The 17,525-nt window shown below is 39.9% G+C and overlaps 1 protein-coding gene across 2 annotated transcripts; it reads right to left on the bottom strand.

Annotated features, from left to right (window-relative positions):
• Positions 1–183: 183 nt before the first annotated feature.
• slc39a9 (solute carrier family 39 member 9) lies at positions 184–7,732 on the bottom strand. 2 transcript variants are annotated; one of them, XM_026152540.2, is made up of 7 exons: positions 7,169–7,732; positions 6,937–7,045; positions 5,347–5,550; positions 4,912–4,980; positions 4,429–4,514; positions 3,057–3,191; positions 184–2,814 (listed from the first exon to the last, which is right to left on the bottom strand). In XM_026152540.2, the coding sequence occupies exons 1-7, from the start codon at positions 7,262–7,264 to the stop codon at positions 2,581–2,583; spliced, it is 933 nt and encodes a 310-aa protein (XP_026008325.1). In that variant the 5' UTR covers positions 7,265–7,732; the 3' UTR covers positions 184–2,580. The 2 variants fall into 2 exon arrangements, with proteins under 2 accessions (XP_026008325.1, XP_026008324.1); XM_026152539.2 differs by having other exon boundaries at positions 5,347–5,553; positions 7,169–7,731.
• Positions 7,733–17,525: the final 9,793 nt, after the last annotated feature.

Genomic DNA, 17,525 nt, shown 5'->3' with positions numbered 1-17,525 from the left:
GATGGACGGAAGATTATAAAGATACCGATAGTTCAGCCTTGAAATCCAGGACAGATAAATGCTGTGTAACTGTAAGGCAACAGTTGCAGTCTGAACCTCTGTGATTTTATTCAGACTCTAAAGTCAAAGTCAAAACATGTTACTGACCCATTATGTTTGTAAGTTAAATGATCAGACATCATCACCAATTAAAAAAACTTTAATTTAGTCATCATAAAACACGCTCCTTTACAACTGATTTTTACAATCAAAGTATGGAAATAAGGCAGACCCCTTTAGGAATGATAGGAAAAGAAGAGAAAACAGATTCACACCGACCTCCACCGAAATTAACTATACAACTATCAGCCTGATATCCCCACCCCCCTTGATTGAGATAATCAGCCCCAATATGAGCCTTTATCTTTAATCATGAAATGCATTTAGATCATTTTAAATCTGAAGGGGATGTGCCTTCAGCCAATTAAACCCCAGTATTTTGGCTGGAAAAGATGATGAAGCCTCGAGTTGAAATATTAATTAAAAAAAATTTTTTTTTAAATTTATACTTTTGAAACTGATGGGATCATGTGTGAACAAACTACATTCTGAATAAGAAGTTATAAAGAGATATCTTGCAGCCAACTCTAGTCTCCAAACTTTAAAGAGGCTATTTAACCATCATAAAGCTTTTTTCCCTGCAATGTTAATTAAATTTAATCAAGCCACAAACCAGACCCCACATTAAGTTTTAAGGTTTTCTGTAAGGGATGAAAAAAAGTTGTAGATTGCCGTAGTAACTCAAGTTACAGAGATATAATGGTACATAATGAGGCTGCCTACTAGTGTGCCAAGTTGTCAAGCATCACAGTGGAGGGGGACGGTTCCCAGTTCCCTTTAGTACGCACAAACAGTTTCTCAGAAAAAAAACAAAAGAGTCATGCAGCTTCTGGTCTGCATGCAATTTCACCCCACCTTCTGTCACAGTCACTCAAAAAACAAAACAAACAAAATAAAGCCTAAAACAACACGCCGTGCTTCTTCTCATACAAGTTAGAATTAATTCACAGGTCGTGTGTAAAAGCCTTAAATTTATACATAAATCAAAGACCCCTCAAGTCAGTCTGTAGCTTGTTGAGTTGGTACTGCGAAGACGAGTTCGTCGATGTCCAAAAGTTCAACATAGAAAAAAAAGAAACTGTAATTGAGAGTAAGCAGTTCTGTCTCACACAGGAAATCCCCATGATTGTGGAGGGAAGAAGTTGCTTTGTACAGTATACATACATATACAAACACGCGAGCTCTGCTGTGAGCAGGCACAGTGATACAGAGGATATCCAAAATCAGCCTACTTACATTTTAATGGTGCTGGAGCAGAGAAGTAACTGAGGCAGAGCAGCATTTGGGACCATCTAACTTTCAGATCTTGGTGCGTGAATAACATAACGAGCACCTTTATGATCAAGACAAACCCTCTGTACACATTTCAGACTTGGTTGCACTGCTGGCAAAGAAGTGACCTGGCCTCAATTTCACCTTTTTGGTGATTATTGCTGTAAGTATAATTACTTAATAGAGAGTTAACCCAAATAAAATTCTCCTCAAACAATCTTTAACAGGTCTGTTCTCCTGTGCCCAAAAAAGTTTTACCCAATGAATGCCCTCGAGCAAGACAAATCCCTCCACCACCTGAAAACACTCTACAACACAGACTTATCCCAAGTTTAAATATAAACTAAAGACATTTTAAAGAAAAGTGACAGTTGATGTTCAGATGGGAGGCTAGTTGTGTTTGTCGTTATGCAGGATTTAAAGGAAACTGTGTCGCATAAACAAAGAGCTTGTTACAAATGATTTCTCTAGCGGTGCCGGACACTCCACTTGCTAGACAAACTCACTAGCCACGGAAAAACTGTTACAAGCATCTTGCTGGTTAATCTGTCTGACCTACTGTGAAAACATGACCTCTGGCAAGAAGAAAACATCTTGTACAAGCCAGTGTTGTTTGGGGGCCATCCTCTTCAGAGATCTGTTTCAGGCTTGCTAATATGGCACTTAATCAGATCCAATCCATCAGTATTGTTGCTAATTTATCTACACTCTATACAATTATTTTTAAAAAAGTGAGTTTCACTGCTTTTGAGATATCACGAGTTTAATCAAGACTAAATCTCACTGTGCAACTGCCATCTAGTAAAAGGTCTCTAATGAAATCAGGGCTATTTTTCGACTTGGACGAGCACTATAACGCAACACTGAAAAATCCACAGTGACCTAAATGAACTCATCTAAAAGATCCACCTCTGGCATCTTGGAAAAAATGATTTCTGGTGGAATTAATGCATACATACAGTAGATGCATTATACTTTGTTGTCAGTGTCATTAGATAAAATGTCATCATGTGCACTGGTTGTCACTGGAGCAACTCTGATTTTCACTCGTTCCCTGCTTCGAGTTCATTTTCAAGTCATAAGAAGTCCCTGCACAAGATCCATTAACAGACACCAAGCAATAAGACATCTGAATCCACCGTGATTGAAGTCTTTGTTTCAGCTTCTTCCTCCTGTACACCCATCTAAAATCCATCATGAGCTGTGGGTCTAATGATGGTGACCGATGGACAGCACCAGCGGAATGAGGCAGCCCAGCACCAGAGCTACCACCTCCACCTTGCTCAGTCCCTTCCCTCCGTTTCCTCCCGCAGGAGCGTGGCTGTGACCGCCGCCTCCCACCTCAGGCAGAACGTGGACCGTTGCCACGTAGAGGAATGTGCCAGCAGAGAAAAGCATGGCGACACCTGTGGCGTTGACGTCTGACAGTGCTTCTTTGCTGCTCTAAGAGGGGAAGAGACAAGAACAGTGTAAAGCTTAAAGTTCTCCTTTTCTAGTGACTCCAGTGTTGATGAAATAATGTCTTTGTAGTATTTGGGCAGTAGTGTAAAAATCACAATACAGACTAGTAAGATGACAGCTGGATATCTAGATCCTCAAAGTACTGTATTGTACCAAACAGTTAACACTGAAAACTAAACATCTAGCAAAATGAAAACAGATCAGTGCAAAAATATAATAATTACCTGACTGAGACCTAAAAATGTGAGCATGGCGAGGACTGGCGCTGCCAGGGCAAAGACCAAGAGATGTTTGCGGATACGATTTCTCTCGAGACCGGCATGCATTAGGAAGGATACAAGACCAAATGCTGCTGGCGCCTACAATCAACAAAACAGAAGAGTTTATATAGCAATTTACTGCAGCAAACAACAATCAATTCTTTTACCAGTTAATTTGTAAATTAATGCTGAAAAAAAACCCTCTGTGTATTATAAACTCAGTAGCTGTACTTAAATTTAATTCATTTGCAGGCCTGCAAAAATTAAAGACACCCTTACTGCTTCCTTAGGATTTATGGAGGAGTAGTAATTGATCATCATTAAGTGTAAGCACCTCTATAAATGCAGCTGTTTTGTCAGTTTGCTCCTCTGCAGCGATCAGCAGCAGAAGCAACTGTTTGTCTAGGAAGGGTTGTAGGTCCATTTTTATACAACAACAAGCAAACATATCCATCATCCTTGAGTGACAATGATTATTCACAAGAGGAAAACATTCAAGATATCAGACAATCTTCCTAGACATAGACAACACAGCAAATTCATCTCAGGGTCAGACTGTACAGTGCCCAGATAGATTGCAAAAAACAAACAAACCAAGAGCTACATCTCAGACTCTACAGCCCTCAGTCACAATTTTAAATGTTAAACACAGAACCTATACTGAATGACTATAGGTTCTGTGGAAGGGTTGCTAACAGAAGGAATCTTCTCTTTAAAAAGAACATGGCAGCCTTGCTTAAGTTACCAAAATTGGATCCGATCAACCCACAAGACTTCTGGAACAATGTCCTTTAGATAGACAAGACTAAAGTGGAGATGTCTGGCCATAATGCACAGCGCCACATTGTTTTGGAGAAAATCAAACACAGCATATCAAGAAAAAAACAGATCATACAAACAATGAAGAAGGGTGGTGGAGAAGTTATGATTTGGACTTGTTTTGGAGCCACAGGACCTGGACACCTTGCAGTCATTGGTAAACAAATCGAAGTATTCAAGAGTCAAATGTAAGGCCATCTGTCTGACAACTAAAGCTTGGAAGACACTGGAAAATGCAACAGAATGACTGAAAAAAAAGAATCAAAGTGTTGCAAAGTCCAGACCTCAACATGGAAAATATCCGGCAAATCTATGAGAGACTAATAAAGTCACACAGAAAATAATTACTGAAGTTATCACATCTAAAGATAGTTCTACAAGCTACTGAATCACTGGGCTTGTTAGTTTTTCACAGGCCTGATCAAACTTTATTTTTAAGATGCCAGTATACGTATACACACAAACAAACAAAAAAAAAAATCAACCACTGACTGCATTATATATGATGTATATTTACCTTATGCAGCATGATAGCTACAAAGACAATGAGCTGAACGCTGGTCTGAGAGGTTGAGGCAGCAGCACCCAATGCAACACCATCAGCTGCAGGCAAAAAAAAAAAAACCAGAAAGGTACAGTAACTACTGGAACACTTAAAAGCAATGATTCGTCATTAAAACAGCAATAAAATCTGGATTAAACTACTGTAATAAAAAGAAACTAATACTGTTTGAACTGAAAAGTAACATTTGTGTATACATTTTCCAAATTAAAACAATTTAAAGCTTAATTAAATTCATAGTATTCTGAAGTAACACAAACTCAGGTACAGAATAAAATTACATCTTTTTCATGAGTTCCACCAAATGTAAATACATATTTAATATTTATGATTAAATATTAATATAATTAATTAATATAATATAATTTAATATTAAATATTATTTAATATTTATTTTGTGTACAGTAGCATTATCAGACGATATTAAATCAGACCTACCTGCAGCATGGACCACAAGCCCCAGGGTGGTGGTGATTTTGGAGGAAGCAACTCTTGCTGCCTCTGGATCTAAACCAACCAACCAAAAATAAATAAATAAATAAACAAACACACATACACAACTCAAACAGTTTGTGGCAAGGAAACAAATCAATAATCTTGATGGACCACTATGTCCACACCGAGTTAAACAGCACCACAACATTGGCAGACTTTGAAGAGTATTATCAGCTTAAATAAAGATCTCTAAAATTGTTCAGTGCAGAGTGTGGGTGCATCTGGGAAAACAGAATTAGCAGTTGAGCCATTTGGATGTGTTTTGGGTTTAATTCAATCTTATTTTTCGAGGAGAATAAGATGAGAAGAGACTAATGACGAAGCTGCTTTTGCTGCTTTTCCCTAACCAACTCTGGCTAAGGCTATTTGAATGCTTACCTTCAGTGTTGTGAACATGAGAACTACCTATCTGGTCCACCAGTAGCATAAAGACAAAGCCTAGAACCAGAGACACTCCAATGTAGGCATGGAGCTGCTCTTGATTGTGCTCATGCTTCCCACTAGCACTAAGAGCTGCCTCTGCTTCACCCTTTCCCTCGGAAGCTTCTGCAACTGCAGACTGGCCGTGACTGTGGTGTCCACCTGCTGAAAGAGAAAAATCAGCAGAAAAATGGTCTGATAAAGACACAAATACGTTAATGCATCAGAACCAAAGAAATGTAAAATTAAAATTCCATCACACAGCACAGAGACCATCATAAATACTGCTATAAATACTGATATGGAAATGACAATAAGTCAGAAATTGGCAGAAACTGATTTCATGATGTTGCACTTTACTTTCCTCTGTTTAAATAAAATTCATACTGTTACAATGTACACAAGCACATATCATTGGTCTACATGCTCTCTACTTAATTTTCCTCTGGTATATTTCAGTTTAAGCCTGTTGCAAGCATGAAGGAATCCAGCGCTGTCACAAACATCTAAAGACTATTTTAGATTTTGCATTATAAAGTGCATAAAATAAGAAGCAGACAGGAAATGAGGAAAGAACAGACACTCAGGAAAGATGCACCCCTGAAAGTTACAATTACTCAGTACTTTCAGTAGAATGACTAATCAATTATGTAACATATAATTATCTGTAAAAAGGTTCAATCAACTGTTTAATCTACATTGCTGTTAAATGTACATAAAAGAAATTAACAAGTTGATTCAACATGATGGAAAACCTGAATATCTTTGGGTTTTGTATTGTCAGTCAAACAAAACAAACAGTACGAGTATGTCACCTTGTACAGTTTATTCAAGTAACAGATAAAATAAATAAATACATTTCATCAGCAACACAAAACAATTATTAGCTCAAGGTCTTCTAACAAGATTTTTTTTTTCTTAACTTACAGGAAGCAGCCAAAATTGTGTGTGGCGGGGGCAAAACAATTTGCTTCTCATTTGAAATTGTGATCACTTTTGGAAGTATTTAAACAACTTGTTTTGTCTGACTACCAACCCAAGAAAGATTACATTTACATTACACATCAAAGAGAAAAGCAGCAAAACAACACAAAGGGAAAACTTGGTGTCCTTTCTTGATAATTAACCGGCTAACTAATTTAATCTATCTACAATTAGGAGAGACGTTTATCACTTATTTATGTTTATTTGACTATTTCACCATGGCAGCCTCTGAAACACACTGTACATTAGAAATAAACCAATATGACAGTGGATGCCCTGAGCTTTGCAACTCATCCATGTATTTCTTAGCTTAAGGAACACGTATTTTTAAGAGCTGTAGCACATCCCGGCTGATTGTGAAAGGCATTATTACTAGTTTTCTGAGCCATAGACTAAAATAACCGAATGAGCTTATCTTCAAACGTGCACAATCCAAAGATATTGCAGTCCGTAAAAAATCACGACTATTACATTGTCTTACAGTTATTGATACAGTAGTTAATTCTTAATTGTCTGTCCATTCATGATCTGAGCAAACCTTCCATCTCCCCCAAGGAACCCTACCTTCAAGGATTTCTTCGTAAAGTGCATGGACCCCTTCTGGGATGATCACGGCAAGTGCAGTCCCACAGAGCAGCCCTGCTCCCAGCACAGTGATCAGCTTCAACTTCTCCTAAACAAAGTCAGAGACCCAGACCTTAAGCACAGTAGCTTCTTATTGTTTGAAAGTTCAGTCCATTTTATGATAGCTTGGTAGCTAAAGTTAGCTACATGCATATGTATGTCACAAACCTACCTCTGAGAAGTTAACCGCTAAAGGTATCGTCCCGGCCACATAACATCCCACCAGCATCGCAAGGGACAGCAGGCTGATCGAGCTAAAATCGTCCATGACTGCACTTTTCTCTTCGGCTAACCTACTGCTAAGCTATACCATCAAATCCAACCTCCACCTGCGCTTTTAGCACGGACCTTTGCTCGTGACGGTAAAGTTCAAGAACATTAGTTTTTTTGGTGGTTAATTCAATACACGTCACGACCCACTTTCGGTACCAACCCGGTCTGGTGCTAAACATCCACTTTATAACTGGTCAGTGTGTCGCTCACTGGCCTCGGTAACGCAGTCAAAGCTAAGCTAACTAGCGTCAGTATGTATATGCCTTTCGATATTAATGAAAAAGAAACCCGGAAACAGTAACCGTCCAGTGCAAACAACTGATACTTCGCATATTTTCTGTCAAGTCCAGTTGTCAGAATAATATTGCAACTTCCCGATTCGGTTAGCGTCAACACACCGGCTAACTGAACATCTTCTTGTTTGGAGCTGATCAAAGTGCTTCCGGGTCAGAGTTTAGGCGACCTGCCACGTATCCGCGAGACTCGCTGGAAAAGATAAGGAAGTAATGTGACAATTTTAGCAACAAGTCATAAACATGGGGAAAAAACAAGAATAAACACCAACAGTAGATTCTGTAAGAGAATTTGCAGTTTTTATTTTTGTGCGGTTTTTAAAGTTTTATTTATTTGTTTGGCTATTTGTTTATTTAGTTATTTATTGCAAATAATAATACACTTAAACGTAAAATATGACTATAAATAAATAATACACTGGAGGAAAATTGTTAATACTTTTTTAGATTTTCAATATAAAATTTCCAGATTGTTATATTTAATTTGCTTAATGTACATAATATTCACTTAATGTATATAATGTTGGTGGTCCCCATCTTTAAGAAGGGGGACCGGAGGGTGTGTTCCAACTACAGGGGGATCACACTCCTCAGCCTCCCGGGGAAAGTCTATGCCAGGGTGCTGGAAAGGAGAGTTCGTCCGCTAGTCGAACCTCGGATACAGGAGGAACAATGCGGTTTTCGTCCTGGTCGCGGAACACTGGACCAGCTCTTTATCCTCTCGAGGATACTTGAGGGTGCATGGGAGTTTGCCCAACCAGTCTACATGTGTTTTGTGGACTTGGAGAAGGCATTCGACCGTGTCCCTCGGGGTGTCCTGTGGGAGGTGTTGCGGGAGTATGGGGTGTCTGGCCCATTGCTACGGGCCATTCGATCCCTATACAACCGTTGCAAGAGCTTGGTTGACGGGGGTAACTACTTTGGCACAACACCGACAACATTTTGAGCATTTTCGACAGTTTGTGAAATGGTCGTCATTGGCATTACATGCCAGTAGTGTTCGCTAACTGACTTTACCGGTGATTATATTTATTATTGTTATTATTATTATAATTATTATGTATTATGATAGTTTCCCCACCGGAAGAATGCGACGTTCTTGCCAGAACATTCCCAAATAATTGACCACGTTTATTAACAGATCAATTTTCTCCACAGTTTTAGGGTGAGCTAGAATAGATATATGGTTTCAGTAATACGAATAAGAGCGCAACAACATAGAGACAATGAGATCACTCTCATAATTTCATTACGTTAGTGCACCCATCGCTCCGCATCCTTAACGCTACATTGATGTCGAGAGTCTCTGACACAGCTGTGCTCTGCAGCACAGACACCCTGCTTATCTGTGATTCGGCCAGACTGGTGTTGAACTCCAAAGACATGCGCGGGGTTAGGTTAGTTGCTGTTGGTGTGAGTGGTTGTCTGAGTCTCTCTAATAACCCTCCAACAGACTGGCGACCTGTCCAGGGTGTACTTTTGCCCTATGACAGCTGGAATACAACCTGAATAAAATAAGTAGGAGAAAATGAATGATGTTTATGAACTGTAGTTAATGTAGTCAGACAATAAGTTACCGAGCAACAGGCCACAAGTCTTGGTGCAGAATCATACTAAGATTTAAAAAATAAAATGTTGGCACTGGTGTTTGAAACAGTATACTGTCAGTAAGACTGGAGCAACTGCACACATCTGGAAACTAATAACTAGAGTAGTTAAGTAACATTTTGTTACTGCATCCATTTAGCCAGGTATAATTAGCATGTCTACATACATGTCATTTCTAATGTGGTCCTATGTGGTATGTTGTAGGACAGTGAAGTGTCTGACACTGACCATGTACCAGTGCCTGAGAACACTGGTATGGAGGGGGAGAACGCACCTCTTTACTGTATTTGTCGGAAACCAGACATCAACTGCTTCATGATGTAAGTATATATCAGTTTTATATTTGCAGTACGTGCAGTAGGGGTGGGCGCTAGCTTCAGCAATGTTATCAGAGTTTGTTTTTTTTTAAATGAAGAGCTTCTATTTCGAGAAAACTACCAATAAGGATATATGCACAGATCTAGAAAACAATACTGTAACATTTTATTGATGCTTGCAGTTTGGAGGAAGCAGTATTTGCAAGTGTAACTAAATTCCAGGCATTTTCCATCCTTCTTTTCATATCAGCTTTTTTCTAATTGTCAGTGTGAACCAAGGTGTCAGCAGCAGCATTATAGTGCAAAAGTAGTGACCCAGCATAGATCAAATGTAAGCACAAAAGTAGCCAAGGTAGTGTTTTTCCTGGAAATTTTAAGTGAAAGGATAAAGTAACTGCTTACCACTTTAGTTTAACAATGATTAATGAAATGTAACCGTGTAACTCATCAGCAGTCTGCACAGTATGGTCACATATTAAAACTGAAGAATATGTTGTACTTGTTGTAGTGTTTCATCATGGGTCCAGTTTTTACCCAGGTGCTTAAAGCCCTTCTTTACCCTCATGTAACACCAACAGTAATTTCCAACCACTATTTCCTGTTCCTGTCAGTCAAACAAACAGACGACAAACATCTTCTATAAACAGGAATAATGTCATTTTATCGGATTAGAAAACATCTAATCTAGCGTTGATATTACACTGCTGTTTAGTGTCTGGCTGATCTCAGTGTCACCAAAATATCTGCCCTACATGTCAAACAATGAGAGAACTTGAAACAGTAACATCACCTAGCAGCTTATTTTAATTAGTGCTAACGTTTTGTTTGCTGGCTAACATTGCTATTATTATAGTCACAGTTAATTGACTTTGAATAGCTTTATTTCAAAAGTAATTTTACAATTTCACAGCCATTTAGCTGTGTTAACTGTACATGCTGTAGGTCATAAGGCGTGCATGGATTATTTTTATAATCAGCCTCTTATCTTTTGTCCACCACAGGCTTTGCCATGATAAATTGGTCAGTTGACAACCAGGAGCCGTACACCTTAACCTCAGAGGCCAGGACATCCAGGGGCAGTGTGAACACGCACTTGCTTAAATGGGACGCAAGACGGACTATAGAGGGCCACCCCCTTGCCAGACAACCAAGTGCTGTCCCTGTCCACGGCCAGTGTGAGAAGGACTCTCACTAAAGTCAACCCACACAAAGCTGCTGGACCAGACAATATACCTGGACGCGTGCTCGGAGCCCGTGCTGACCAGCTGACTGATGTCCTAGCGGGCATCTTTAACATCTCCCTGAGTCAAGCTGTTGTGCCACAGTGCTTTAAAACCACCACCATCATACCTGTCCCCAGACCTTCCCAAAGCCTAATTACACAATGATTGCCTGAGCCTATTCTTGTTAAATGATGAAAAACTCAAAGGCACGTTTGGGCAGTGGATCTGTGTGAAATCAGCAGCTTGCAAAACGAAATCAAAATGTGTGCTATTGATTCTAAAAATAGAAATCACAATAAAGTTCAACATTTACTAAAACCGCCATTCAGTCATCTGAGAGTCTTTACTCATGAAATTATAACGGTTAGATGAATGTATATGCAGTGATTTACTGATCAATGATAAAAGGGGAGATTTATGCAATAACGAAGACTGTCATGAAAAGTATTTGGCATCTGATCTCCTGTAACCTGCGGAGCTAAGCTGTTTTACCAGCTCTGCTCTCTGATTTTTCTTTTTTCTTTTATGAAAAAACACAAGTTGTCAAAGTTATTTGTTTGCAAATGTATTTCAGAAATATCGACATACTTTTTTTCATCAGCAGAAACTTTATGTCAGTAGTGCAAAAACCTGCACTGATCTGACCTCATTTCTTCCTCATCCTGATTCCTGACCTGGGAAGGGAGAGAAATATTTGTTTTTGTTTGTCTTCTTGTTTTATTTAATTCCTTGTGGGATTTGGATCCAACACGTAAAGTATGCATATTATGCACACACACAAACACACATGCAGCTATTACCCATTTCTTGTATTCTTGAATAAAGACATTGATTTGACACATTTAATTAGCGGCCAATTGTTTTTATTGTTCAATTATTAAGAAAAAAAAGGTGGGGGTGGGTGGGATGGAAAGGGAGAGAGGAGAGAAAACCCCAACAATCCCCTCTGAGCAAGCACTAGGCGACAGTGGATAGGAAAAACTCCCTTTAAAATTAAAGGAAGAAACCTATGACAGAACCAGGCTCTAGAGGGGGCAGTCAACTGTCGGGACTGGTTGGGGGGTGATTGTGAAAAGAGGGGAGGGAGATGGGAGAGGTGTTAGTAGTTAAGGGGAGGGGGGGGGGGGAATTAAGCTGGAGCAGAGGTGGGGGAAGAAGAGGTGACATTGGCAGTAGTGAAAGAAGGAGTGTTCTTCCTCCAGAAGAAGCAGAAGCGTTTTTTCTTTTTCTTCAGCTGCTCTTCCACGAGCACCTTTTTCTCGAGGATGAGGATTTTCAGCTCCTCGATTGTTTCGGTGTTTTGCTTCTGCAGCTTGTTGCATTTTTTCTCCACTTCTTCTATTACGGCTTGTTTTTCTTCCAACCTTTCTTTCAGCACTTTAGATGTTGCCTCCTGTTTCTCAAACTCCTGGAGAAGAAGTTTTTCTTCTCTCTGCTTACTGACCAGCTGTTCTCTTTCTTGAAGCAGGTCTTGATATTTGTGCAGTGTCTCATTGAACTTTACCTGCAGCATCCTGTTGTTTCCCTCCATGAGCTGGAGTTGGCACTCCATGTCTCCCTGCTTTCTGTCCAGCTGCTCTTTCTCTTGAAGGATTTCTTTATTCTGTCGCAGAGCTTCATCAAGCTTTCCTTGCAAGCTTTCATTTTGTTGCTTGATGCTCTGAAGATTGGAATCCATTTCTTTTTGTTTGATTCCTTGTTCCCTTTTCTCTTGGAGGAGCTTCTCATTTGCTTGCTCTGTGCGATCAAGCCTTTTTTTCTCAACATTGTATATTAGCTCCATGTCTTGGAGCTTGGAGTGCAGCCCTCTCTTCTTCATGCCATCTTCTTTCTTCTCTTGGAGGAGTTTTCTATTTTGTCGAAGAGCTTCATCAAGCTTTCCTTGCAAGCTTTCATTGTGTTGCTTGATGCTCTGAAGCTTGGAATGCATTTCTTTCTCTTTTAACTCCTGTTGCCTTTTCTCTTGGAGAAGCTTTTCATTTTCTAGCAGTGTGCGATCAAGCTTTTTTTTGTATACACTGTACATTAGCTCCATTTCTTGGAGATTGCTGTGCAGCCCTCTCTTCTTCATGCCATCTTGTTTCTTCTCTTGGACAAGTTTTTTATTTTGTTGCAGGGCTTCATCAAGCTTTCCTTGGAGCTCCTGGTTCTTTTTGTCCATGTCATGGAGAGCTTGTTGTTTCTCCTCAATAATAGCTTCCTTTTCTTGAAGCTGGTATGACAACTTTTTTAGTTCAGCGCTCTTTCGCTCATTTTCCTCCATCAAGAACTTAATCTTCTCTGTGTTTCTGAGCGCTTCATCCTCCATTTCTTCCAAACGCTTTTCCTCTAGTTCCACTTGGTCACACCAAGGAAGAGAGGAAAGGGAAGAGTCTAGTGGCTCATCCCAGGGAAGAGCGTATGGGTCAACTTCTTGTCCCTTTGGATTTGTTTGAGACATGTTGGGTCTGGATACAGTTACAACTGCAAAGGATCCAAATATTTCAAAAGGCTTTTCTGGCGAACGGTTCAATGCTGCACACATCAAGGCTGCGAGAAACGGACTAAAAGTCGTTGCTCTTCACCCCTATTTATAGGTTTTAAGGGTCAACGGATCAAAGGAAAGAATGGTGGTAAGATTCTACGTGTGTGACGTCATAATTCTGTAAGGCAATGAGGTTGTCACGTGATATTTTTGGAGGAGGGCATTTTTCAACTTGGACAAATTATCAATAAAGTTTCAATCTCTGTTATTTTCCCCAAAAAACGTGTTGTCGTAATAATGTTTTCTAATGTAATTTGTGCCAACAGATGGCGCAGTTTAAAGTTGGCTGTTACTCTGCCCAGGCTGCTACCATAGAAGAAGAATGTAGACCAATAGTACTTTAACGATGTCCGCTGATCGTTTCCGTGTAAATCTTAGCACTGCTTTAGCCGTCAAGCTAAAGGTTTAGCTTCATACTGCCATATTTGCAGAGTAACAAAATATTTAAACGGTCTCAGATCATGGTGAGTATTTGAAAAAATGTTTATTTAATGTGAAGCCTGTGATGTGGAAAGGTTAGCAAGCGTAATTTTGCCTATTGTGTTATACACGGGTGCTTACATCCGAGTAGTGTTGATCTTTTCTAAGGTCCATGGGTTTATCCAACGAGCAGCTAAGTCACCGTTATATCTGTAATTTTGTGGGCAACGTCTTAATGCAAAAAAAAAAAATCCCGAAGCAACGAAGCAAAGACTAAAAAACCCCACAATGCGTTTTTAAGCTCTCTCTGCGTTCACTGCCTCTGCAAGTGTCAAACTTCCTCGCTTTAGCTGATGCTAACCAACATTAGCGCTTACGGTTCGTATATAAACACAACTGTCAGCCCTTCACTTTTGGTGCCGACAACATTTTGAGCATTTTCTACAGTTTGTGAAATGGTCGCCATTGGCATTACGTGCCAGTAGTGTTCGCTAATTGACTTTACCGGGGATTATATTTATTACAACGTTACTGCGCGGAAGTGATCATAGTGTATGCTTATGAACGTGAGTGGTAGGTGTTATTAGTGCGACTTTACCCTTAATTAGTTTTCCCACCGGAAGTAGAGTTGTTTATGCGACGTGATGGCTAGAGCAGTCCCAAACAATCGATCGCGTTTATTAACAGACCAATTCTCTCCAAACTTTTAGGGTAAGCTAGACTAGAGATATGGTTGCAATAATACGAACAAGGGCGCAACAGCATATTGACAATGGCGAGAACTTTAATATTTACATTGTGTTAGTGCACCCATCGCTCCGCATCCTTAACGCTACATTGATGTCGAGAGTCTCTGACACAGCTGTGCTCTGCAGCACAGACACCCTGCTTATCTGTGATTCGGCCAGACTGGTGTTGAACTCCAAAGACATGCGCGGGGTTAGGTTAGTTGCTGTTGGTGTGAGTGGTTGTCTGAGTCTCTCTAATAACCCTCCAACAGACTGGCGACCTGTCCAGGGTGTACTTTTGCCCTATGACAGCTGGAATACAACCTGAATAAAATAAGTAGGAGAAAATGAATGATGTTTATGAACTGTAGTTAATGTAGTCAGACAATAAGTTACCGAGCAACAGGCCACAAGTCTTGGTGCAGAATCATACTAAGATTTAAAAAATAAAATGTTGGCACTGGTGTTTGAAACAGTATACTGTCAGTAAGACTGGAGCAACTGCACACATCTGGAAACAAATAACTAGAGTAGTTAAGTAACATTTTGTTACTGCATCCATTTAGCCAGGTATAATTAGCATGTCTACATACATGTCATTTCTAATGTGGTCCTATGTGGTATGTTGTAGGACAGTGAAGTGTCTGACACTGACCATGTACCAGTGCCTGAGAACACTGGTATGGAGGGGGAGAACGCACCTCTTTACTGTATTTGTCGGAAACCAGACATCAACTGCTTCATGATGTAAGTATATATCAGTTTTATATTTGCAGTACGTGCAGTAGGGGTGGGCGCTAGCTTCAGCAATGTTATCAGAGTTTGTTTTTTTTTTAATGAAGAGCTTCTATTTCGAGAAAACTACCAATAAGGATATATGCACAGATCTAGAAAACAATACTGTAACATTTTATTGATGCTTGCAGTTTGGAGGCAGCAGTATTTGCAAGTGTAACTAAATTCCAGGCATTTTCCATCCTTCTTTTCATATCAGCTTTTTTCTAATTGTCAGTGTGAACCAAGGTGTCAGCAGCAGCATTATAGTGCAAAAGTAGTGACCCAGCATAGATCAAATGTAAGCACAAAAGTAGCCAAGGTAGTGTTTTTCCTGGAAGTTTTAAGTGAAAGGATAAAGTAACTGCTTACCACTTTAGTTTAACAATGATTAATGAAATGTAACCGTGTAACTCATCAGCAGTCTGCACAGTATGGTCACATATTAAAACTGAAGAATATGTTGTACTTGTTGTAGTGTTTCATCATGGGTCCAGTTTTTACCCAGGTGCTTAAAGCCCTTCTTTACCCTCATGTAACACCAACAGTAATTTCCAACCACTATTTCCTGTTCCTGTCAGTCAAACAAACAGACGACAAACATCTTCTATAAACAGGAATAATGTCATTTTATCGGATTAGAAAACATCTAATCTAGCGTTGATATTACACTGCTGTTTAGTGTCTGGCTGATCTCAGTGTCACCAAAATATCTGCCCTACATGTCAAACAATGAGAGAACTTGAAACAGTAACATCACCTAGCAGCTTATTTTAATTAGTGCTAACGTTTTGTTTGCTGGCTAACATTGCTATTATTATAGTCACAGTTAATTGACTTTGAATAGCTTTATTTCAAAAGTAATTTTACAATTTCACAGCCATTTAGCTGTGTTAACTGTACATGCTGTAGGTCATAAGGCGTGCATGGATCATTTTTATAATCAGCCTCTTATCTTTTGTCCACCACAGGCTTTGCCATGATAAATTGGTCAGTTGACAACCAGGAGCCGTACACCTTAACCTCAGAGGCCAGGACATCCAGGGGCAGTGTGAACACGCACTTGCTTAAATGGGACGCAAGACGGACTATAGAGGGCCACCCCCTTGCCAGACAACCAAGTGCTGTCCCTGTCCACGGCCAGTGTGAGAAGGACTCTCACTAAAGTCAACCCACACAAAGCTGCTGGACCAGACAATATACCTGGACGCGTGCTCGGAGCCCGTGCTGACCAGCTGACTGATGTCCTAGCGGGCATCTTTAACATCTCCCTGAGTCAAGCTGTTGTGCCACAGTGCTTTAAAACCACCACCATCATACCTGTCCCCAGACCTTCCCAAAGCCTAATTACACAATGATTGCCTGAGCCTATTCTTGTTAAATGATGAAAAACTCAAAGGCACGTTTGGGCAGTGGATCTGTGTGAAATCAGCAGCTTGCAAAACGAAATCAAAATGTGTGCTATTGATTCTAAAAATAGAAATCACAATAAAGTTCAACATTTACTAAAACTGCCATTCAGTCATCTGAGAGTCTTTACTCATGAAATTATAACGGTTAGATGAATGTATATGCAGTGATTTACTGATCAATGATAAAAGGGGAGATTTATGCAATAACGAAGACTGTCATGAAAAGTATTTGGCATCTGATCTCCTGTAACCTGCGGAGCTAAGCTGTTTTACCAGCTCTGCTCTCTGATTTTTCTTTTTTCTTTTATGAAAAAACACAAGTTGTCAAAGTTATTTGTTTGCAAATGTATTTCAGAAATATCGACATACTTTTTTTAATCAGCAGAAACTTTATGTCAGTAGTGCAAAAACCTGCACTGATCTGACCTCATTTCTTCCTCATCCTGATTCCTGACCTGGGAAGGGAGAGAAATATTTCTTTTTGTTTGTCTTCTTGTTTTATTTAATTCCTTGTGGGATTTGGATCCAACACGTAAAGTATGCATATTATGCACACACACAAACACACATGCAGCTATTACCCATTTCTTGTATTCTTGAATAAAGACATTGATTTGACACATTTAATTAGCGGCCAATTGTTTTTATTGTTCAATTATTAAGAAAAAAAAGGTGGGGGTGGGTGGGATGGAAAGGGAGAGAGGAGAGAAAACCCCAACAATCCCCTCTGAGCAAGCACTAGGCGACAGTGGATAGGAAAAACTCCCTTTAAAATTAAAGGAAGAAACCTATGACAGAACCAGGCTCTAGAGGGGGCAGTCAACTGTCGGGACTGGTTGGGGGGTGATTGTGAAAAGAGGGGAGGGAGATGGGAGAGGTGTTAGTAGTTAAGGGGAGGGGGGGGGGGGGAATTAAGCTGGAGCAGAGGTGGGGGAAGAAGAGGTGACAGTGGCAGTA

Source organism: Astatotilapia calliptera, chromosome 19 (genome assembly GCF_964374335.1).
Source record: "Astatotilapia calliptera chromosome 19, fAstCal68.1, whole genome shotgun sequence".
In the NCBI taxonomy this organism is placed as follows: domain Eukaryota; kingdom Metazoa; phylum Chordata; class Actinopteri; order Cichliformes; family Cichlidae; genus Astatotilapia; species Astatotilapia calliptera.
Note: the sequence above shows the minus strand (reverse complement) of the source record. Positions and strands in the feature narration are given on the sequence as shown.

Excerpts from the sequence above, each read along its gene's own strand:
- slc39a9 (XM_026152539.2), bottom strand. The coding sequence starts at position 7,264 with ATGGACGATTTTAGCTCGATCAGCCTGCTGTCCCTTGCGATGCTGGTG. Across the intron at positions 3,192-4,428 it reads TAGCTATCATGCTGCATAAG|GCGCCAGCAGCATTTGGTCT; the intron begins GTAAATATACAT and ends TGTTGATTGTAG. Across the intron at positions 2,815-3,056 it reads CATTTTTAGGTCTCAGTCAG|AGCAGCAAAGAAGCACTGTC; the intron begins GTAATTATTATA and ends TTCCCCTCTTAG.